This window comes from Phlebotomus papatasi, chromosome 1 (assembly GCF_024763615.1).
Source record: "Phlebotomus papatasi isolate M1 chromosome 1, Ppap_2.1, whole genome shotgun sequence".
Classification (NCBI taxonomy): domain Eukaryota; kingdom Metazoa; phylum Arthropoda; class Insecta; order Diptera; family Psychodidae; genus Phlebotomus; species Phlebotomus papatasi.
This window is the reverse complement of record NC_077222.1, coordinates 96,091,993-96,115,801: the sequence shown is the minus strand read 5'-3', so window position 1 is coordinate 96,115,801 and position 23,809 is coordinate 96,091,993. Positions and strand designations below refer to the sequence as shown.

Below are 23,809 nucleotides of genomic sequence, written 5' to 3'. Positions count from 1 at the left end.
TAAAGTTACGTTACGTTTTTCTTATGCTTTTTTAAGTCTTTTTTAAGCGCCAAACGGTGAGAGATATTCACTTTAGGTTTTCGAAGGTGAACTTAATATAAGATTCTCGAGATCTACAAGATAATATATTCGCTATCTTAATTTGACGTGCCTATCCGCCATTTTGACTAACTGTCAAAACCTAAAACTCAACCGATCGAGCTGATATAGTTGTATATAGTTGACTATATAGTTGCAAATAATGTCAATGCCTTTTCAGAATATTATATTAATTCGATATAGTTCATGGTCACGTATTTATCTAGAAACAAGTGCTCCAAGTCCAAAAATTTGAACATCCTCATGAACACAGAACAATGCTCCACTACCTTTATTGAAACAATCACCAAAAGGACAGCAGCGTTATCTTTAAGTTATAAAAATTCAACAAACAAACGAGGAGAAAACTGATGCTATTGCTTGTAACAGCATGTTATTGGTTTTAGCCGTTTTAGCCACTCCTCATCTAAAAGATAGAAAAAATTCCTGCCTCCACTCGAACTTGAACTGAGGACCTTTCGTTTAGGCAACTGTTCGACCACTGACCACTGAGCTATGGGGGCATCCGTTCTTACCAAGTATTCTGCCTGACTTTTACCAATTGCGCTTGCATTTCAACTTATAGATTCACTCCGAGTATTTTAACTATTATCTAATTCTAAATGTATGTAAAAGACTTGGAGTGAGTCGAAAATAAAGATCTCAATTAAGTATTTATCAATACATCTTGTTTAAGCTTTAGATAACCGATAAGATGACTAAGATTGCGAAATTATGAATATTTCTAAATTTGAAAGTTTGAGCCTCTATAATTACTTGACCTAAACCGGAACATAGATACGTTCTGAAAAGGCCTTGACGTATCGTCAGTTAAATCAGCATTTATCGTAACTTCATTTTTGCGATTTTGAGATATATACATATTTGGAATCAGCATAATTTTGTTTATTAAACGCACTCGTGAAAAAGAAACTTTTATAAGCCCAAAAAAAAATTATTTTAAATAAAAATTATCGTAAGTGCCCTTAATTAAGAAAAAATTATCAGAATTTGTCGTAACTTCCATTTTTGGGGAAGTTACGGCAAATTTCCATACAAAATTTTCTCTAATCAACATTTGCCGTAACTTCTTTTGCTCACTTGCGTGGCTTGTAATTTGCAGCAAAATTGCAATATTTCTCAATAAAACGTTTATAAACTCTTCCAAATATCCAAAGACAGTGCGAATATTGTAACATGAAATCATTTTAATTCAATATTTGCGAGAAAAAAGTGAGAAAAAATCCCTACCCATCTGTCATTAATTCAAAACAAAACAAGCGACGTGGCGCACAAAATTTATTCAATAAAACTTATGAAATAAAAGCTTCTAGGGACAGGGATAACAGTATTATTGACTAATTTAGTCAAATAAAGGCGCTTATTATCACTAGAATAGTTCAAATTGATATAATGCATTTTAGAAAATTGTAAAACTTCCAGAATCTTCATACATACATTGGAAGTCACGGCTTTATAAACGATGGAAGTTACGACAATATATTATTGTGTTTCTTCTAACATATTTCTCAATATCTCAGCTTTTAAATAATTTTATAAAGATTTTCTCGAGTTAACTTACAGTTTATTAGTGCCACTTTTATTATTTTGACTCAAAAGTATCGCATTCGGGGCTCATTTTTAAGAAAAATAATATTGAACTGAAAATTTCGTCTCCTGAAAAGTTGTCAAAAGGAAGTTATGACAAATGCTGATTTAACTGACGATATACTAAAATTTCACTCCAATCGGATAAATTATAGATTTTGATAGTTACTCAAAATGGCGAATGAAAATGACAAATTAGGATTATGGAAGTATATACTGACCCGACGCATTGTTTTAAGGGTAAGGGTGCAGAATGGGATCCTCTTTTGCAATGAACCTCTCGATTTTATCATTGAGAAAGAATTGGAGTCAGATCTGAAAACTTTGCAAACAATCGACTATTTATAGACTTCCCTTTTTTCCAATGATACTCTAATCATCCTTTTTTAGTAACCTAATTTTGTAAGGAGATACTGCAGTAAACTTTTTACTCAATTGGTTCATTTTCAATCTCGCTACTTTTTAATTCTAGTGAGTGTTGCATTTCAAGAAAAAAAAACTTTATTAGTTATTTTTACCATTTGTTCAGTTTATAGCAGATTCACGACAAATTTTCGCGATAAATCTGATGGTATATAATTGAGGGGGAGTTTACCGAAATTGGAAAGTCTCTATCTCTAACCTTTTGGCCTCTACGCGTGGTAACGGCCGGACAGATTATAGATTACAGTGGGGGCGGTTGCTTGCAGTATTTGTTTGGTCTCGCCCTTAACCCCTATTAAGGGCAAGATGGTTCAAGCCAGCCCGTTTTTCGGATAAACTCCATTAATCAGGGCGGTTTTAATCTTGATAAATCTTCATCAGACAGCACCACTTTACCCAACAGCACCCGTCTGATGTTATATAAAACTGGGACAGTAGCACACATGATAAGTAACCGTCTCCTCAATTTGGTTGCATCCTCTGTACATCCTATTCAGATGTTCTTAAGGTAATCTAAATGGCCGGACAAACGGACAAACAGCGAAACTATGAAACTCAAGCAGCACAATTACTACGCTTTTATTTCCTCTTGAGTGAAGGTAAGTGCTCTTATAAATAACCAAATGTTATCCCAAAATTTCACTCAATGTTCCTTAGAATTTATGAGAAATAAAAAAGGTTTGAAAAGATTTTTTTTCAAATTCCAGTGACTTTCTGTCGTCGTACAAATCTTAATGACGATTGGGGTTTATCTTTAAGGATCCCAGCTTAAAATAGAATTAGTTCAGTGATGTTTTCACTAATGATGTGCAATCTTCTCATATTCAACATTATTGCAAAAATTCAAAAACGTTAACATTAATTGGCCAAAACTTATTAAACGATACCTGAACAAAAATTGTTTTTGGAGAGAGCATATGCAGCTGCAGATGACATTAAAAAAGCAACAATTTTATATCATTTTGTTTATCAGTTCAACCCCTCTGTATGCAAAATAGTGAAATGGATTAAGACACGTATGGTATCACGTCTCTCGACGAAATCAATAGCATTTATTAACTTAATGAATTCGAGCATTCGAAGAAGTCTTCAGCATAATAAAAAGCTTCTTTAGATAAATAAATTTTAATATGGTCTTTTGAAAAAATACATGAAATATTTAGCGTGTCAAAGCAATTAAAAAAAGAGTAAATAAATGAATATTTGTGATTGATAAAATTTTGCATTAAAAATGATCTTCAGTTGAAGATACTCCTACAAAAGAGAAAATGAAATTTTTATTAATTACTACTTTTTTATCTGTTTAAATTCCGCATTGCTTTCACTAAAATTAAGTGGTACAGGCTGATAAATGTGTTAAAAAAAATTAGATGGAAAACAATAAATTGTAACTGATTTAATGCAATTGAAAAAGGCATAAAAAACATTTCAAATTAATTGCTTTACAATTTTATGGTTATTTGTTAAATTCTTTCAAATTGAAAAAGTATCAATTACCAAATAAATGTTCCCTTTTTTTCTAAATGAAATTATTCTGCGAGTGACAGGCGAAATAAAAAACTTCATTTGTTGCATTTAGGTCAATTACTGTTGATAGCCCAAAATGGAAATTGCAAAAAGTGTGATGAGTTGAACTCTATCGTGTAGTGCTCAATTCTATTGATAAATTATATTACAATGACAAACATACACTTTAATGACCAGAAACTTTTAGGAGGAAAATTAAAACCTGCAAATTCACATCAGAGTCGAGGATATTTTAGAGTAATTATAATGGTTTTAGGGGGGTATGCACAGTAACCAGTTGACTTATTAATTCGTTAATGAATAAGAAAAGCTATGCACAGTAACCAGCTTACTTATTTATAAATAAGTTTCTTATTAAAATGGCCGTTGAAAGCTTAATTTTAAATTAATAAGTGTTCCTATGCACAGTACTTAACATATTATTAACTAATAAAATTTTTGATTTATAAACATGCTCCCCGAGAGGAGCTTGTTAGACTTATTATCGTCAAATTAAGTAGAAAAAACATTAGGAATTGATATATTTCATGAAATAAATTGCGATTTATGTGGTCTTATACAATTTTACAGGTGATTACCTTAAAATCAAGTAAAACATTTTTGATGAGACACTTTAAAAATTTTCATTTTTTTTTTAAATCAAGTGAAATTAAGCTGGGACTGTGAGGAAAAGGAGGCATTGTCATTAAATTTTACATATTCCAAAAGGGGTTTGATTTTAACAGTTTTGTTTTTAAAGATTTAGTGAACACATTGACTTCATTTGAGGAATAATGGATAGATTTCTACTTATAAATTATATTTATTATAATTTTTATAAATTTTCGTCTGTTTTCGCCTCTATTTTTTCAATTTTGTTTTTCTTTTGAGCATTACACACTGATTTTTATCTACCCAAAGATTTAACAATTCTTTCAATTAATTTATCAATATTTTCAAATTCTGCGTTTATTCTGATCTTGCTCTATAATATTTTCTGACTATTCATTACTTTTTTTATCAAATATTAGTGTAGAAAATTCCAGAGGGGTCATGTATTACAAAAAAAGAATACACATTTTCTTTTACAAATAAATAACACTATTTTTGCGAAATCCACAAAGAAAACAAATGTTCATACATCATTACTAAGATTTTCAACATCTCACAGTGAAAAGACCTAAAATGAACCTAAAAAATAAAATCTTGAATGCTTCAAAATGTACAGAATTCTTTAAATTGAAACACCTCTCAAGTTTTTCTCAGCGTTAGTCCTGCCCTCGGGCGGTGGATAGGGGAAACCAACTGATTTATTAACAGAGCTTTCGGTACGTCATTTTCTATGTTTGTGCATAGGTTTTCTGATTAATTAATAAATAAGCCTAATAAATCAGCTGTTACTGTGCATACCAGCCTTAGTCACATTTTCCAATATTATTTCCATTTCCTCGAACCGCCTTACGGCTTACCGTAAATTCTGTGAAAAGCACAAGATTCGCAATTCGACTTTTCCAATTACTGTCACTTCCATACTTCACGTTTCTGTTGGATTATTCTTATACTTTTTTATTCTCATCTCATAAATAAATGTTTCTCCGAGAAAATCTCAAAATTGTAAAAGAAAATATTTACTGGATTGATAGATGACGTTTTATTAGGTGAAATTCTTAACAATCCCATCTTCTGTAATCCAAAACAAATCTCATGTTCTCTGATCGGTCCCAAACTTTGACTCAAGCATTTTCCTACTCCCTGATCATCATTGTAACCTTGTTAATTGGAATAATTTTGATCAGTTTGAACTGATATTTTACCGTTAAATTTTCCGAGCTAAGTATTCTGGAGGATCAGAAAGTGTCTAATTTCGGCATAAACCTATCTATAAGAGTTACTATGTTCTAAACGCCTTTCCAGTTCTAATTGCCAAAATTCAATCATAGAGGGTAATTTAGGAAAATCTCGTGAAATATTACACCTTCTTTCAACATCGGAAGTTCGGAAACGCTAGGAGCGCTATTATGGCATGGATCATTCGGATACCGCTGGCCTAAACTAAAAATAAGGGGTCAAAATTCAAAAATTGTCCAGCCTATATCTCGGATTCTAATTAACATTATTTTTATCTAAATTTTTGTTTATGTATTTGTCTTTATTTCATGTGTATTTCAAGTGACAGTTTAAAAATTCACCACTAGAGCTATAAAAGGTCAAACTTCAAAAATTACCCGGTCTATAACTCCGGTTCTAATTAACATTTTAACATAAATTTTGGAAAGTGTTTTCGTCTCGATGAGCACTCTTTCAGATGGAAGGTTATATAAAGAATCTTTAGTTAAAAGTAACCACAGGTGACGCTGCGATAGTGTGAAAGTTCAAACTAATTTTAGCGCCATTATTGTGCAAGTTCGTCAAATTTTAGACTGTTGTATATCCTAGGCTATGAAGTTTCCAAAAAGTTGCGTGGATTCACTATGGTTACAAGAGAACCGGAGATATGAGGGGTCCAAGTTCACGAAATTCAAAAGGTCATATCTCCAGTTCTATTTGATCGATTTTGAGGAGAGCTAAGGCTTAGCCATATGGCTTAACTGCTCTAATTTTTTGTCAATCAAGATTTTTTGGAAAAAAATTAACTTTGGATTGAATTATTAAAGATAAAAAACATATTACGGTGCTATCACACTAGGATTTGCACAATTTAATTTTAAATTCAATTGAGCCAATTGAGCATTATAAGATTTCTAGAGTTTACTTGAAAATTCTCACAGTCAGGACACATTTTGCATGAAATTTGCTCAATTTTAAATAGTTACGCGAAACTTTTGATTGTGAATGAATCCTGAAAATGTGTAATAGAACTTAATAAAATGTCTTACAACATGTCACTTATCTGTTATTCAAAAGGATCCTCAAAGCCAAAAGAAAGAGTCGTAGCCAAAGGAGCTCGTGAAGCAACTCTATGAAAATCTGTGTGAAGTCATACAAACAGAAGATTTCTTGGCACCATAATTTCTTTCGAATGGCTTTGAAGGAGCTCACCAAATTACTCTCGATACTATGAAGCTTCACTACCGTACAAGTTTATCACTAATCACTTTACTTATTTTTTTGCCACAAATAATAACTAATTACGAGTGAATAAATTTAATAAGAACAATTTGGTTCAAAAAGATACTTGTTAACCTGCAGTAAAATTGAAATTGTCAGTAATTTTAACATTTTAATTTGCTGAATTTAAATTTAATTGAGCAACCAAATTTATGATATTTTAGCATGTTTAAACATATTTTGGAGGCCAAGTAGTATTAGTTTATATCGATAAATAAGCGAAAAGTCTATCAATTCAATAGATTTTTAATGCAAAATAACGCATAGGAACCATTCATCTGAAAATTAAATTGAATTTACAAATTTAAAAAAAAAATCCTAGTGTGATAGCACGGTTAGGCTCTCAAAAAGTAATAAAATTGCTCTGCCATTTAGGATTTTGAGACCTTCGGGAACTGGGCTAAACCTTTAGGCTGAGACCGCCTAAGAGAGCAAATTAAAGGTCCCGCAAAATGCTAAAACTTTCTAAATCATTTGAACTTCATAGGTCAACTCTACACAACTCGACCATGATACTTAAAATTGGTTTGCAGAATCATTGTTTTTTCCATTTTGTTTTATACAATTTTGTTTTTCTCAGTTTGTTTTTGGAATCTTTATCTTCGGTAATTTTTGTTTTTTTTGGATACTTTGTCTTAGGAAATCTTGTCTTTCATATGTATATTTTACACAAGTATATTTTGTAAAATAAAATAATGAAATTACTACGGTGTTTTTTTAGTTTTTAGTTTCGTTCTTTGGAGCAACGGGAAATTTTCTGTGTTTTGGAAAGTTTTTAGTTTCGTTCTTTGGGGCAAAGGAAAATTTTCTGTGTTTTGGGAAGTTGTCAGTATCTCCCGTTGGGGCAAAAGGACATTTTCTGAGAAAAGGGAAATTTTTTGGAAGTTATAAAATATGCTTGTGTAAAATTTCCGATACTTGTGCAAAATGTATGAAAGACATGATTTCCAAAGACAAAGTTTACAAAAATCAACAATTAGGGGAAAGTACTCTTCCTTCGAACGTTCCTGCCTTCGAATAATGTGAATTTCTTTTATCTTCCCTAAGACATTTATACATAATTATCACGTAATTATTAATAATTGACGATGAGATAACTAATAAATTAATAAAAATGTATAAGTCTCTTAGGAAAAATAAAAGAAAACACACATTATTCGAAGGCATGAACGTTCGAAAGGAGAGTACTTTCCCCTATGTGCTATTTCAATGATAAATTAAAAGAGGAAATCTTTCTTCTGTACATGATTTTTTTTAACGGAAGTGTTTCTTCACTTTTTTCAAGTGTTTCTGCATTATCGACTTTTCTTTGTGTTGGTACCTGTCATGACTATTTTCCTCAGTCCTCGTCTTTAAAAAAAAAAAAGCGAAAAAGTCGTAACAAGAACAAACGCAAAGAAATGTCGATTTTGTAAAAGCACTTGAGAACAGTTTTGTGCTAAAAAAAAAAGTTCAGGAGAAATATTTCCCCTTTTCATGGGAATTGCAATATTATTTCATAATTTGTAACTTCTGCATTGTATCCCGCAACATCAATCTCAAATCCAAAGTTTCATTTTCCAGTTGGTTCACGTTAAGAATCTCACCTATTATACGCTGATTTAGGTTTATCACTAGCTTTTATTAGCCTTTCCTTATTTGTTTTGTCATATTTTGCCCCGGATTTTTCTAGTATTATCTTAAAATATAAGTGACAATTACAGTAAGCCCAGATGGCCCAGATTCATACCAAAAAAAAGGTAATTGTCCGCACTACTTTGAATAATTTCTTTATTACGGTCTCTCTAATTCCATGTGTCTTTTACTAATTCATTGCAAAGAAAATTGTGTATGAATATAAGTGATGTTGTTATTCCAATGCAAAATGAAGACTTTTCATTAGCACTTTACTGTTCTCAAGTGCTTCTGTATTATCGACTTTTCTTTGTGTTGGTTCCTGTATCAACTATTTTCTCCAGACCTCGTCGTGTTCCAAAATCGCAAAAAATTCGTGACAGGAATCAACAAAATAAAAGCAGATTTTGTTCAACCACTTGAGAACAGTCATGTACTACAAAAAAGGTCCAGGAGAAAGATTCCTCTTTTCATTTTTTACGTTAAGAAACTTTTTTTTTTCACGTTAAAAATATCACCTACAATAAGCTGATTTTCCTTATTTGTTTTATCACATTTTGCCCCAGGTTCTTTTAGTATTTTCTTAAAATATAGGCGACAATTACAGTGAGCCCAGATGGCCCAGATTCATACCAAAAAAAGGTAATTGTCTGCACTACCTTGAATAATTTCCTTATTATGGTCTCTCTGATTCCTTGTGTCTTGAACAAAATTAATTTAGGTGTTATTCCAATGAAAAATGAAGAGTTTTCATTAGCACTTTACTGCTCTCAAGTGCTTCTGCATTATCGACTTTTCTTTGTGTTGGTTCCTGCCTTCACTGTTTTCCTCACTCCTCGTCATGTTCCAAAATCACCAATTAGTCGTGACAGGAACCAACACAAACAAAAGTCGATAATGCAGGTGCACTTGAGAACAGTCTTGTACCGTGCAAACAGACGGAATTCCCACGAGCAAGTGGTAAATTTGCTATACTAGCGCGCTCTGCAAAAGTGCAAGAAAGTGCCCGAAAGCGTTCAAATATTTTGAATTGCAAATGGTGATTTTTCGTTGGAGAGTGAAGTGTTTAATTTTATGAAATGGTCTTCGGGGCAAAGAGCGATCTCCCTCGAGATAGCTTTTTGCTTCCGGAAAATTCCGAAAATTTATTTTGAACTGGTTTTGAGCAAATAATATATGAAAAACACTTGTAATAAGATCTAATATAATGATTGAAAAAATGATTTTGAAAACAAATTTGAAAACGAATAATAATATTGTAGTAAATTTTGAAAAATGTGGAAAAAATATTAGGATTTGTGGATTGAATTAAATAAAATCAGCTGGATTCAAAACATTTTCTTTTCAGTCCCATTATTAAAAAATGTAAAGAATTTAATAGAAGAGCTGTCAAAGTTCACTGAACAGTTATAGCCAGAACGAACCATATAAACTACCTTTGAAGTCCACCAGAGGCGCATAGAGCAGATGGTAAAAATTTGACAGTTCAATATGGAAATTTACATCCGAATTTCCCGTTCGGAATAAAATATTTCGTGGGAATTACGTCTGTTTGCACTGGTACTAAAAAATTGAACGAGAGAGATTTTCCCTTTCCACTTTTGAAATTGTAAATTTATTGTGTGTAAGTTTTGTAACTGGTGTGTGTCTCTACTAATCCAGGTTTTGACCTTTGCCGGTCAATGTGCTTCAACCCTAATTTTATTTTTAAAAAAATCACAGTAGGGTAAGTGTGCCAAATTTCGGCATAGTTGCATGTAAGCGTCAAAGTCTCACGTTTGAAATGCAATATTTTAAATTCAAATTGATTTTTTTTATTCTTTCTTCTGAAAGGATGTTGCTTGAAACCTTGTGAAGAGTTTATCATATTTATTTACTCTAAAATCATTCTTAAAACATTTTAAAATGAATAAAAATATAGACATAGCCTTGGCGCCCTATTTCGGCCACCTTCAATTTCATAGTTCCTTGCCCTTCGGGAATTCCTTTAATATCTTTTTCACGCTATCTCGTTCGTCTAAGCTACATTTTTTGTTATTCTTTTGCATTGTATAATCTCTAGAGTACATAAAATCTAAAAGTTCATGGAAATTCGAGGAACAAAAAAGATGTCTGAAATTGAAAACTGGCCGGAATTTGGCACACTTACCCTAAATCAAGTAAAATCAAGTGGGTAGATTTCTTTTTGAAACTCAATGAAGCCAATTAAATTGCCAATAAATCTTGAGAAAATTGAAAAATCTATTTTAGAATGACTAAAAAGAATGTAATTTCCGAGAATTCCACTGTGTAAATTACATGAATACCATTTTCTGCCCACAAGATCTTGTCTAAATCCATCAGACATTGCGGTATGTGGGGAAAATTCCTCAAACATCCCACTGAGCGCCCCTCCCGATAATGATTCAAGTATTCAAATGTGCGATAAGCTTCCGCGTTAGCGGCTTTTCGCATGCAAACGAGCAATTGGAGGGGAAAATTTGTGGTGAATCGATAGGAATCTCGAGAAGCTGAAAATCCCATGAAATATGGCCATGAGTCAGGGTACTTACGTGGCATGCTGTCCCTGTTGTCAAACACCGAAGACGGAGGAGCTGGCATTGGATGGACCATCCCGATTTGCGGAGCATGAATGTGCGTGGCAATTTGCTGACTCGGTGGCATTGGCAGGGCACTGTAGCCGGGTCCACGTTCTGTGGGAGCCCTTCTGGGATGACCTACTGGGTAATTGGGAGCGTAATGAGACGGAACCTGGAATTGAGGAATGGAATGGTTAATTTCCGGAGGATTCCTGATCGTTTTGAGCGGATTACCTGAGGAGGAACGACAACCGGAGGCGTTCTGTACTCACGAGAACCCTTTCCAAGAGTCCCAGTGCTTCCGGCTGACTTCCCGAGGGTCCCAGTGTTCCCCCGGGACATTTGCGGAGGCGTCGGGGGCTTCGTGGTTGGCGGAGGTCCCACAGAAGTAACCCCGACAGACTGGATGGAACTCTGGCTGGAACCACGGTGCTTCTGCTTCATGGCAGCATGAGCTGAAGCAACTCCATGGCCAACTTCGTCCAGCAGCGAGTAATCAATCTGCTTCCGGACGTACTTAATAGGTTTCTCGGGATTCATAGGAGCTACAATTTTGTACTGACGAGCATTAACTTTATTGGCCGTTAGTACCCCAATTTCCCTGCAAAAAAAAAGCGCCACAAATAAAAATCCTTCCCAGAGATCCTTCCTTAATCCCGAATTACCTCCTGGCCACCTTTTCCTTGTGAATAGTGACAGTTTGTGCAATGTGATTCATTTGTGATTCCATTTCAGCTAATTGTTGCGCTTGCAGATCCAGCAATTGGAGGTAATTGTAGGCCAGTGTATTGATTTGATATGCAACACTGGCCAGAGACTGAGTCGTGTAGTTCTTCGTCTCTTCGAGAGCAGCCTTCTTGTTCTCTGACCTAAAAAGCCAATCAATTGGATTACAAACTTCAAAAATAACTCCCCCAAGAAGCCCCTCAATTCACCTGTAGTACGTGTCCTCACAATATTCAGCTACTCTCTCGAGATTTGTGAAACTCTCCTTCAGGTTCTGACGTCCTTCCGGAATGTCTGTGCGAATCAACGATGCCAGTTCATCCATTATGTTCTCACTTCCCATAACACTCTGGTGCTCCTGATACGTAGAATCTGTCCAGAAGGGGAAAAACAAATTGACCATCAAGCGCATACTTTAATCCCCATTCTCCGGGGAATAATAATTGATAAATGGGTGCGGAAGAGGCCAATTGAGGTGCCACACAAAAACCCTGCCTTTTCACATGAAAAACCCTCATTAACCACTTAATTTCCATTCACTCACCTGTGTTGTATGAGTATCTATTCATAATACATAAAACTGGGGGGATAATTTGAGGAATAATTGCAAAATTTTGAGAAAACTAAAAACATCGCTCCCCTAAACCAAAAAATGACACACTATTTGACATTCTATGTTTTATTCGCTTTATACGCAGCCGATTCCACAGACCGGGGATAACATAGATTTGGCTGCGTCTCTGCTTTTGAATTTGTATTTTCCCTCCAAAAAACGTTGAATATTTTTCAAGCTGTCGCTCATTTAAATAACAGAGGATTAACTCGATTTTTTATACTGATTTTCAGATTTTAACTCTTTCCGGACCACAACATATCCAGCGAACGATTTTCAGTAAAACTCACTTTATTGTAAGTCTTAGTGGTCAAATATGATACTTTTGTAGAGAAAGAATTTTCTCCGCCTCTGGGAAATTGGAAAACTCATGGGAACTCTCGTCCCCTAAAGAACGCAAAGGATACAAACTTGGACAAACTTCAATTTTCCAAAAGCCAATAATATCAATTTTGTGAATTATTTTTGCATGTCAAATGACTCCTTTACAATGTTGACCACTAAAACAAGAAGAATTATTGATCAGTATCTTGTGGGATGTCCAGGAAGTGCTAAAAAGGACACCCAGCTCCTGCTTGCCAACAGATTCCTCAAAATATTTCACAGAATAACACTTTAACACACATTTCTCTCAACAGGATGTTATTGCAGACACATTAAGCTTTTCTCAAGAGCCAAAAAAACACTTCCTGGACAATCACAATTCACCAAAATCTGGAAGAATAGGAAAAACTTCCCCGAAAGCAATCTCCTTCGCTGCCAAATGTCAAAATTATCGGCCATATTGACAAAAATTTCGCTCCCGCTTGAATTTTCTTACAAGGTTGGTGTCAAAAAGCAAATGGCGGGCATTGGCGGGATAACCTTACATTTGACCTCAAGATTCTTGCGGACGAGAATTCCCATCAAGTTTGAACAAGTTTTTTGAACATTTAAGAAAAAATTAGTTTTCGAATTTATGTAATCTGTAATTGTTAGTTATCATACTTATTGGCCCCCAGAGGTTTTTCCTTATTCTGGTCTAGAAATATCAAAAAAGTCACAATATCTGCAAGGAAGCAGAAAATCGAAAATTCACGATTTTTGATCAAGAATATCTTAGCTCAGGAGTTAATTGGGATCCTGCAAAAAATATCCTAGATTTGGACATCCTTATAGTTTGTAATCATCCACAAGAATCGGAATTTCATCGATTCTAAATAGTCTAAAAAAATTATTTTTTCCATGGGTACCCAGAGTCCCAAAGGAGACGAAAGAGTTAAGTTGTAAGAATATTTACGGAACAAATACTCGAATAAAGAAATATGTGCTACTTTTCATATATATTTTTTCGACTTTTTTCTCAAAATTAAAATAATCACTGTAGGGGAGATTGGGGTAAAAAGTCACAAATCGAAAATTTCATAATTCAATATCTTCCAAGACAAAAGAGATAGCAGCTTCAAATTTTTTCCATAGATAGCCTCCATAGACCTTCTTCAATGTCGTAAGTTTCTTAGAATTCCAACAAGGAATTTATAAAATAAAAAAATATTGAAATTTTTAGTTCTATTTTTGAAATATTTTCTCTGCAGAAGATATCAATTTTTACCTATACAGTAGAGTCTCGCTATAGTCCATATTTGGTTTCAAATTTGACACTTGGGTCGCACTATAGTCCATGTATTTTTTTTAAAATTATCAACGATTTTTAGTATTGAAATTGCTCGACGGCTTCCACTTTCTTTGCGATTGTGGTACTTGTCCTTGCTCTCTTCATTGTGGATCACAATTATCACAACTACTTAATAAAATTTGCCAAAAATATTAAGATAATTATGCACGTCGCATACTAAAAAACATAACCTAACTTAAAATCAGTGTTTTGAAATCAACGGTCGATAAATTGTGGACTATAGAGCGATGGCCTATAGCGAGACTCTACTGTACTTCTTTTCCAAAATTGATGCACTGGTGAATATTTCCTGAATGATTTGGATTCTTTGAATAAGAAGCTGCTATGCATTTTAGCAATTTCTAAAGATTCTTTTCTCTAGAAATCCTTTTATTAAAAATGACCACTTGGGGTAAAAAGTATCAAAAAATGTATTGAACAGAAAATAGCAAAAAACGAACCATTCTGATGTCTCGCGGCGAAAAGAAACGTCATTGTCATGTGTCGCAGCGCTTATTTTGCATTGGTTAAGCGATTTGTAGTCTCGTGTGTGTTTTTCCGTATTTCCAGAAGTTTGAAAGTTCCTTATTCTATTATTCAGCGTATGAGAAAACATTAAGGTTTGCAAATATGGCATTATAATAATTTAAATAGTTTAGTTCACAAATCATTTATTATTTTAAAAAAATACAGCAAAGCTCATTACGGTCGATAAATTGTGGACTATAGAGCGATGGCCTATAGCGGGACTCTACTGTATATTTATTTTAAAAAGAACACAATACATCTTCTTTCCATTATTTTTTGTTTTGTTTTTATTTTGCACTTTAGTGACATTTACTCGGCAAGTCTTCGGCAAATTTCGTTGTATCTCGCCCAATTCGCCATTTTCGCTTTTTCAGAATGGTGTTGAATAGAATTTCCTTGCCAAAAATAGCCTTTGAAAAGCAACTTTAAAATCGCTTTAATCGTTCAGATAGAGTGAACTCTATTAGGTGAGATTCTTAACAATCTCACCTACTATAATCCTAACAAAATTTCATGTCCTCCGATCGCGCTCAAACTTGGCCAAAATGTGTTTCGCCACTTCCTGATCACGAATATATGGGGCTAAGTTACGTTCCCGGCCGGCCGGCCGGCCGTCCGGCCGCTCTTTGGAGCTTAATAGCTCCTAAACTAAAAAAGATATCGACTTGCGGTTTTCGGCAAAGGTTAAATATCGTATGAAAATTGCAACATGGTGCATTGACCCCCCACCCCCCACCCCTCCTTCCGCCATTTTGAAGACCCCCCTTTTTTTGTTTTCTCAATAGCTCCGGCCCTATGGCATCGAGCGGGCTCAAATTTTAGTATGTTATAGCTGGGCCTTAGAGCTTTCCATCAATACCAAACTTAAGGTCCCCCGACCCCCCTGACCCGAGCTATAAGGGTCCAAAAAAATTTTCTTAAAATGGCCATAACTCCGGTTCTAATTGTCAGAATTTAAAAAATGAGGGCTTTTTGGAAAGCTCTCGTGAAATGCCACTTCCTCTTCTAACATCACAAGTTCATAAAACCACCGCTAGGGGCGCTATTATTAAAAAGAAAATTTTTAAATCTTAAAAGTTAAATAACTCAAAAATTCCTTATGCGATCGGGCTGAAATTTTAGTATGTTGTAGCCGTTGATTATACCTATCAAACAAAAAAAACCTTAAGTCGATCCATAACCCCTGACCCGAGCTATAAGGGGTCAAAGTTCGAACATTGACCGGCCTCTATCTCCGGTTCTAATTAACATATCGACATAAATTTTACCTTTTTGGTTTCGTCTCGATGAGCACTTTCAGATGGAAGTTCAAAAAGTCACCACAGGTGGCGCTGTGATAGCGTCAAAATTCATCGAAATTCAAAGTCACTTTTCTCAAAAACGGCATTGTGCAAGTTAATGAAATTTTAGTATGTCGTAGTCCAGTCTAGGACGTTTCCAAAATGGTGCGTATGTGCGCTGTGGTTTCAATAGAACCGGAGATATGAGGGGTCAAAGTTCACAAAATTTAAAAAATCATATCTCCGGTTCTATGTGACCGATTTTGATGAATGAGGGCTTAAACGAAAGATCTCACCAAATACTACAACTTTCTAGAACATTTGAACTTCGTGGGACCAACACCAGGGGCGCCACAGTCAAAAAACGAATTTCAATATCACATAACCTCAATTATCTCGACTGTCGCTGAACCGATTTTGATGATTGCTTCGACATAATTGTAGAGGACATTTGTCTCTACATTTCGTCCATACATCATTTTCCGCTCAGACTACGCTATCACTCCGATTTTGCCGTTTAAGTGTGAAAAAATTGATTTTTCCCATAATAACGCTTTGAAATCACTCAGATGCCAATTTGACTGCCTCTACTCCACCAAGACACTTAAAATAGGGTTTTAAATGGAAAATCCCACAGAATACAACAATTCTTTGATATAGTTGAAGTTCAACAAATGACTACTTGGGGCACTCTGATGGATGAAAAAACGAGTTAAGAAACAAAAAACCTCGATTATCTTGGCTTCTGAGTAATCGATGAGATCATGTTCTATGGAAAAATTATAGAGAACATTCTGGTCTACATTTCACCCATATAACACTTTTCTGTCAGTTCATCCAAATCCTTGATATTTTGGTTTAAATACAAAATTTGTATAATTTCACGAATTTTATTCAAGATAACTGAATGGCGTCTCCCTACTTCAGCATCAAATCGAATTTGCATGCACTCCGAGTTAGCTCACGTTAAGAATCTCACCTACATAAGCCGGTTAGGATTATCTGTCCTTTTACAAAAGGTGTTGTAGAGCAAAAAATTTCCTATGAAAATATGTTATCTAGTTATTTTTTAAATTCACGGGAGCCCGTAATAAAGAGAAACAAAATGTGATAGTTTTACCCCATGCCTGATACTATTTGCCCTAGCATTTTTGAGAATGGTCACAAAATTACCTTTTAGAAAACGGCTCGATAAATGTATTTCCTTACTAAATACAGTAGAGTCTCCTAAATTCGAACGCTCGGGGGGTATTTTTGACATTTCTCACCTCCCAAATTCGAACGATTTTTTCAAAACTAACGAAATTTGTGTGAGATTAAATTGTACTTTCAATCAAATTCCCGTACTTTCTCGCAAGTTTTTGTGGTAACATACTTCCTTTTCAATTTATACGATCATAATATACGTAAACATTCAGGAAGAAGCACATAAATATGATTTTCATTCACCTAGAATACGAACTTTTTAACATAACCTCACAATTGACATTTTGAATCCAAACGGCGTTCGAATTTGAGATATTCAGATTTGAGAGACTCTACTGTAGAGAAAAATGACATTCACAAAGTTGTAGTGCGATAAATTTCCTATAAAACTGCGCTAATTAGAAATTTCTGTGGATCATAGGTAGCTCGTAAAAAAATAAATTATCTGTTTTGTTACTTTTTGCCCCAGTCTCCCCTAAAGCAAAACATAACTTTATATGACCGAGGAAAATAATTTTTTTGGATCTTTCTGTTTTTTTTTAGATCTTTCTTATTTTCTTAAAAGATGTTTTTTACTTGATTTTTTTTTTAAATGCTTGGATAATTACTTAATAACTTTCACTTAAGATTAATTTTAATCTTGCATTTAGAGCCATGTAAGAGCCTTGACAGACCTTAAGATTAGCCGAGCGACGGCTTAGCGTAATTATATTAGAAATAATGGTTTAACCATATTTCCATCATTTTCCACTAAGTCGTCTCTCGGCTTAAGTCGTAAGTGTGTCTAAGGCATAAATATTTTAGTGAAAACTTAAGTGAAGCTATGCAAGCCATTATTAGAAGACCTCGACATCAAGGCAGGAGGTTAAAGTAGCTAAATCACCTACATCCTACATCAAATTCAGATTCTTGCCTTGGAGCGGCATCAGATAGACCCCGAATATCTTCCTGAAGTGGCGGAGGATCGACAGGCGTGGGCTGCTAAACTGGATATCATGAACCGATTAAGCGATTAGAAATCAGATAAGCGATTAAAAATTATTATGGTGACGAGTAAATTCTAATTTCTAATCAAAAATTTGTGTATTGTAATTTTTTGTGTTAATAAAAACGTCTTCTATAAAATATAAAATAAGAATAATAACATTTTTAATGTAAAAAATTTTCCATTTTTTTAGTTTTTAAAATACGCGTAGTTCTTGTCACACAACATACTCCTATAAATTTTAATTCCAATCCAAAAAAAAAATTATTTTTTTTAATTTTAGGGACTTACTGGATTGTTGATATTAGCACCATTCGTACTTCCAATTCAATTAATTTTTCTTTTTTTTATTGAAGCATAATCAGCACATTTTTGTTAATTATTTTTTTATCCTTTAGACAGAGAGTTGCAAGTACTTTGATATAATTAATTTATAATTGTTTGAATTTTCAGTAAAACTTTTCTTTTGTGTTAAATTAAATCAAACTAGGAAAGAAACAACTGAACAACTTACGAAAATCACTGCTGTACTAACAACTTCTAAACAACACCTGGAGCCCCTGAAACTCGAGATATTACCTCTATGGAATGTTTCCCTTGGGATAAAAAGTTTTATCTATTTCTGGAAATTCTTGAATATGAGTGGAAAAATCTTAAAATATATTTTGAGTCATGAAACCTTGCTTGGAGTTGAAAAACTTAATCTTATATTCAGAAATAAATCAAAATAAGGGTGATTGCTTAATGTAGAAGTAGAGTAATTCAATTGAATACAAAAATATTGTTAATATTGTTAAGTCGAGTATAACAGGTGTTACATTATATTCATTATCAGCAATTATTACATGAAACACCATGATATATTCAACTGTTTTTTATGAGGTTAGTCCTCTGTCATTAAAATTTTAAAAATCATTTAAAAGAGCAATAATTTTTTAAACAAGGAGATTAAGCATTTTTGTCCAATTCGAGCTTTTAAATTTTAATTGTTCTCAAATTTTTTATTCACTTTGAAGCAGTCTCTTTACATATTCATTGAGTAAATGCAGTTTTAAGCAATTATGCACGTTTCAATCATTTCCGGTACTCTTGTTTTCAAGCTTTTCCAGTGACTCTCAATTAAATACGACAGGAGTGGGAGTGATAGCTTTGAAAAAGCAAAATTAAGTGTAGGGGAAAAAACTGGGGCACCACCTAACACGGGGTACCACCAAACACTAATTTTTAGTTCTAAACTACTTGGACTATATCGACCATTTCTTCTGTGGCCTATAAATTTATAATACCTATAATTTAAATTATAATGCGTATAAATTTCTATAAGTCTTCTTCTCTGAAGTCGAGTATCTGATTAAAAAATCGCAGTGTATAGTGCTACCCCGTGTTTGGTGGTACCCCAGTTTCCCCTAAATTTTTAATGCATTCGGATGTTCCTCTCAGTTATATTTCCGTATTGTTAATATTCGCAGAGTTCCTTTTTATTTTTTTTTAATGTTTTTTTTTTGAAAAATTTATTTTCAGTTTCAATTCTGTAATTCACAAGTTATTTTTATTCAAGAATTGTGTGGAGCTGAAAGTAATGGAACTCCTATTTTAAGAATATCCCGTTGTTTAGATTTAACTCAAGTCCAAGGCAATACATCTACAATTTTAAACACGTTTAAATTAAATGAAATTTAAATCAATTTCAGTTCAATCACTCAGTTCATGATTTTATCAGTCAGCAATTTCCTCATAACCAGCTCTAAAATAAATCAAAAGTTTCTAACCACTTCAAAAAATAGAATTAAGGAAAATTAAATTATTCAAAAACACATTTTGCTTGTTTGTAGAGCAAGTTTAAAAGATTTTCATACAGATTCTTTAGCAAATTTTCACCAGTTTAAGCAAAATTCTCCTTTAAATTTTATCTTACATTTTCATCTGCATAAGCTTTCATATGAAGAAAGTTATGCAAATAAAAGTTGGTTGAGTAAACTTATAATGAAACACTATCAAGTTTATTTAGGATACAGCCTATGGGGGCATTTTAAGAAGATTGGATCATAAGAAAATAATTCTTTTTGTTATACTTTTAAATCATTTAATTTTTACATTCTCTACAAATGGTTTAAGCTTTAAATATTAACAGTTTAAGAATGACAATTAACCGATCTACATTAAATTTTTTAGCTCTTTAACTTATTTTTCTTCTAATTCTTCTATCTTTAATGAATTTAGTTAAAGTTAAAATTAACATTTTAATTTCAAAAAGGCAAACCTTTAAAATATTTCAAGTACTTTTTATTATTTATAGAATCTCCTAGATCCTAGAACAAGAAAAAACTGCAGACCTCCGAATGCGGTCTTCGGAGTAGAAGTTTAGCCCAATTTAACCCAGGTCGGTCTGGCTGGGTATTCTTCTAAACAACGAGCAATTGTTGTGATTTTTTAAGTTATATTAAAGTCGCATACCGTAAGTATACAAAACTAAGTAATATTAACATAAATATATTTTGTTTTTTTTTTTTTAGAAATTGCTGCCGTTAAGGGGTCATATGGCTCAGAAAGATTAAAAACAGCATATTTTCTGTAATTTTTTCTAGCATAATAATAGATAATTGTTTAATTTACATTAAAAATAATAAGTGAACGAATAAAGATTCCACATAAAGCTATGCATGCAAATTGTGAGGAGAACACGATCTCAAGGCAGACCTAGGACAAGGTGGCTGAAGCAAATTCTGGATCTTGACGGCTTTGTGATCAATTGCGAACATCTTCTTTAAGTGTAAAAAATCATCAACTGATGCTAACCTGCAGGTGTTCTATAGGCCTCCGACCTCGATAGGGATAAGCGGTTGCCAATGAATGAATAAATTTATTGAAAATAATTAGTGAGAATTTTGCGAATTTTTTGTTCAATGTTAATTGTATTTATGTATAGAGAACCATCAATCAGAGCAAGACACTCAAATCATCCAGTTTTTTTTCGTAGTAGAGATAGGAAAAATTCCTGCCTCCACCCAGAATTGAACTGGGAACCCCTCTCGTTAACTAGACGAGTGTTCTACCATCTGAGCTATTAGAGGCCACATGCTCTGCTTGACTTGCTACACGACCTTAACCAATTGCATTGTGCACTGCAATCACTTGCTCTCGGAGTTGCATAATCTCTTAAGATTAGGATCAAAAGAGCACCTATTGGCACTTTAAGAAATCGTATCATGACCTTTTGGTATCCTATTCTGTACCAATTGTCAAATAAAATTTGAAGACCTATTCCTTATAAGAAAAGGTAAATCAATGAGAAGACTAAGCTATTTTGAGTCAAGGAGTTGCATCTTCGGGTTGAGAGATCACAATTTCGATCACAATTTTGATACCCATCACAACTTTGGTAACCCATTCCCATTTTTTTTCTGACAAGGGTTCTGTTTTCACGAATTTTACGATGCAGTTCTTGGGTTTCTCGGTTTTTGCGATGCAATTCTTAGGTTTCTTGGGTTTCGCGATACAAAGAGTGAGTTTCCCGGATTTCGCGATGCATTTTTTTATTTCTTGGGGTTCGTGTCGTGAAGCGTTTCTCGGACAATTGATAAGGCTTTCAGAAGCCGCTTTCTCAACATGAGTTACCCCTTGATAAAATTTAATATAATAATAAAAATGCTGTTTTTTAGTCTTCATGATCCACATATCCCCTTAAGCCATTGAGTACTAGGGAAAAATAGAGCATCTTAGAATTGCAGTAGCTTTGAAATCTTTCTTCTCCTATTTTTTTTTAAAGAAACTTAGCCTTTCCATGATGTGATTTATATATATATATATATATATATATATATATATATATATATATATATATATATATACAGTAAAAAAATTAACACTATTATAGTTTGTAATCTTTCACACCACTATTACAGTGTTAAATTTGGAAAAAAATATTTAATTTAAAATTGTTTAATTTAAAGTTGTTGAATTTCAAGTTGTTGAATTTGGAGTTGTTAAATTTAAAAATTGTTGAATATTTGTGTGTTAACTCAAAAATTGTTGAATTTTCATTTCATTTCGTTTACTTTAGTTTTTTTTTTTTTTTGCCTTTTTGGACATTTGCAATGTTTTCTACTGTATTCGGGATCCTCCCTAATGCGAGATAATTACATCCGATGCTGGGATCTTCACGATATACTTATTATGCATATAAATATTTGATGTTCTATATGACTTTTGCACAATAACAAACATCTCGACTGAAGTATTATGTCTTAAATAGAAATTCAACAATTTTTACACAACTTTTGTTTAAAAATTCAACAACTTTTGTGTGAAAATTCAACAACTTTGGTTGAAATACACAAGGTTTCACACTATAATAGTGTAAAAAATTATGATCAAACTATAAAACTGTTAATTTTTGATCATGTGACAAAAAATACCAGAAAGTTGTGTATTTTTTCACACTATAATAATGTGAAAAACTGTAAACATACTATATATAATAGTGGTAATTTTTAGAATTTGTCAAACAGTTTAAAATCACGAAACATTGTTGAAAAATTTTTATGATTATAAAAGTGAGAAATTTTGCACAGATCGCAATTAAATAATTAATTTATCCAATTTCACACTATTATAGTGTTAAAATTCTACACATTTTCAAATTAAACAACGTTGTTGAAAATTTTTCAACTATAATAGTGGTAATTTTCAATCACGTGACAATAAATTACCAAATTATTGTGCATTTCTTAAACATTTATTAATTAAACAACTAAAATGGTCGATTTTGCACTATTATAGTAAAAAAAATTTACACATTTTTTACTGTGTAATTTATGTGATTTATATATATAATTATATGTCATGGTAAGGTTCAGTTCCATTTGAAAATAGGAGGAAAAGTCTTATTTTAAAAGTACCCCAATTCAAAGATGCTCCACTTCCCCTTATGTCTAGAACCCGTATAATGGTGTTATTTCAATGAAAAATAAAAATGTTTTTTAGCAATTTACTGTTCTCAAGTGCTTCTACATGATGGATTTTTTTTGTGTTGGTTCCTATCACGACTGTTTGGTAGTTTTAGTTTAGAACACCGCGAAGACTGGGAAAAACATCCGAGACAGTAATTAACGCAAAGAAAAGTCGATAATGTAGAAGAACTTGAGAACAGTAAAGTGCTAAACAGCATGTTCACTTTTTCAGAGGACACCTTTCTCCTAAACATTTTTTTTAACACTTTAGGGAGAAGTGGGGCGCCTTTAAATTTGGGCAGCTTTAAAATTGAGTATTGTTCTCCTATTTTTAAATGAAACTAGACCTTATTGTGATAATAATTTAGCTGATTTGTGAAATTGAATTACATTAAAATAAGCCTCAATTCGTTTCAAAAATAGGAGAAAAAATCTAGTTTGACAAATGAGGAGCTCAGAGCAAAAAAACGCTATTTTAATAGGGAAATGCATACGACTTAGAGTTTTTTTGCTCCGAGCGCCTCAAATATCCCAATTCAAATGTGCCCCACTTCCCCTGACTGTTCTCAAGTGCTTCTGCATTATCGACTTTTCTTTGCACTGATTCCTGTCTCGACTGTTTTTTGCAATCATCGCCATGTAGTCGAGACAGACTTTTCCCAGTCCTCGCTGTGTTTTAAAACCACCAAATAATTTGTGACAGGAACCAACAGGAGAAAACCCGAATGTCGATTATGTAGTGAAAGCACTTGAGAACAGTAAAGTGGTAAAATATGTTCATTTTTCATTGGAATATCACCATAATTCTATTAAGAATAAAATGAGCATTTTTGCATTTTTCTGCGGAGTTATCATTTTTCAAAGTGGGCAGTCACTCCAAGGACAGCTGCATACGCCCCAGCTCATCATCCATACGGCATCATCTCTGGGGAAGAAATGGGAAGAAATATCA

At 33.3% G+C, this 23,809-nt stretch overlaps 1 protein-coding gene across 2 annotated transcripts in view; it reads right to left on the bottom strand.

Moving 5' to 3' along the window:
• The window catches only part of LOC129809894 (abl interactor 2), a 32,376-nt gene extending 20,049 nt beyond the window's left edge, over window positions 1-12,327 (bottom strand). The window contains exons 1-5 of one of the 2 annotated variants that reach the window (XM_055860041.1): window positions 12,187-12,327; window positions 11,852-12,014; window positions 11,582-11,785; window positions 11,151-11,517; window positions 10,890-11,088 (exon numbers count right to left, since the gene is read on the bottom strand). In XM_055860041.1, the coding sequence (XP_055716016.1) occupies window positions 10,890-11,088; window positions 11,151-11,517; window positions 11,582-11,785; window positions 11,852-12,014; window positions 12,187-12,211 (958 nt within the window). In that variant the 5' untranslated portion in view covers window positions 12,212-12,327. The remainder of the gene's footprint in view (window positions 1-10,889; window positions 11,089-11,150; window positions 11,518-11,581; window positions 11,786-11,851; window positions 12,015-12,186) is intronic. The other variant, XM_055860040.1, reaches the window with a different exon arrangement.
• Between the last annotated feature and the right edge of the window lie 11,482 nt (window positions 12,328-23,809).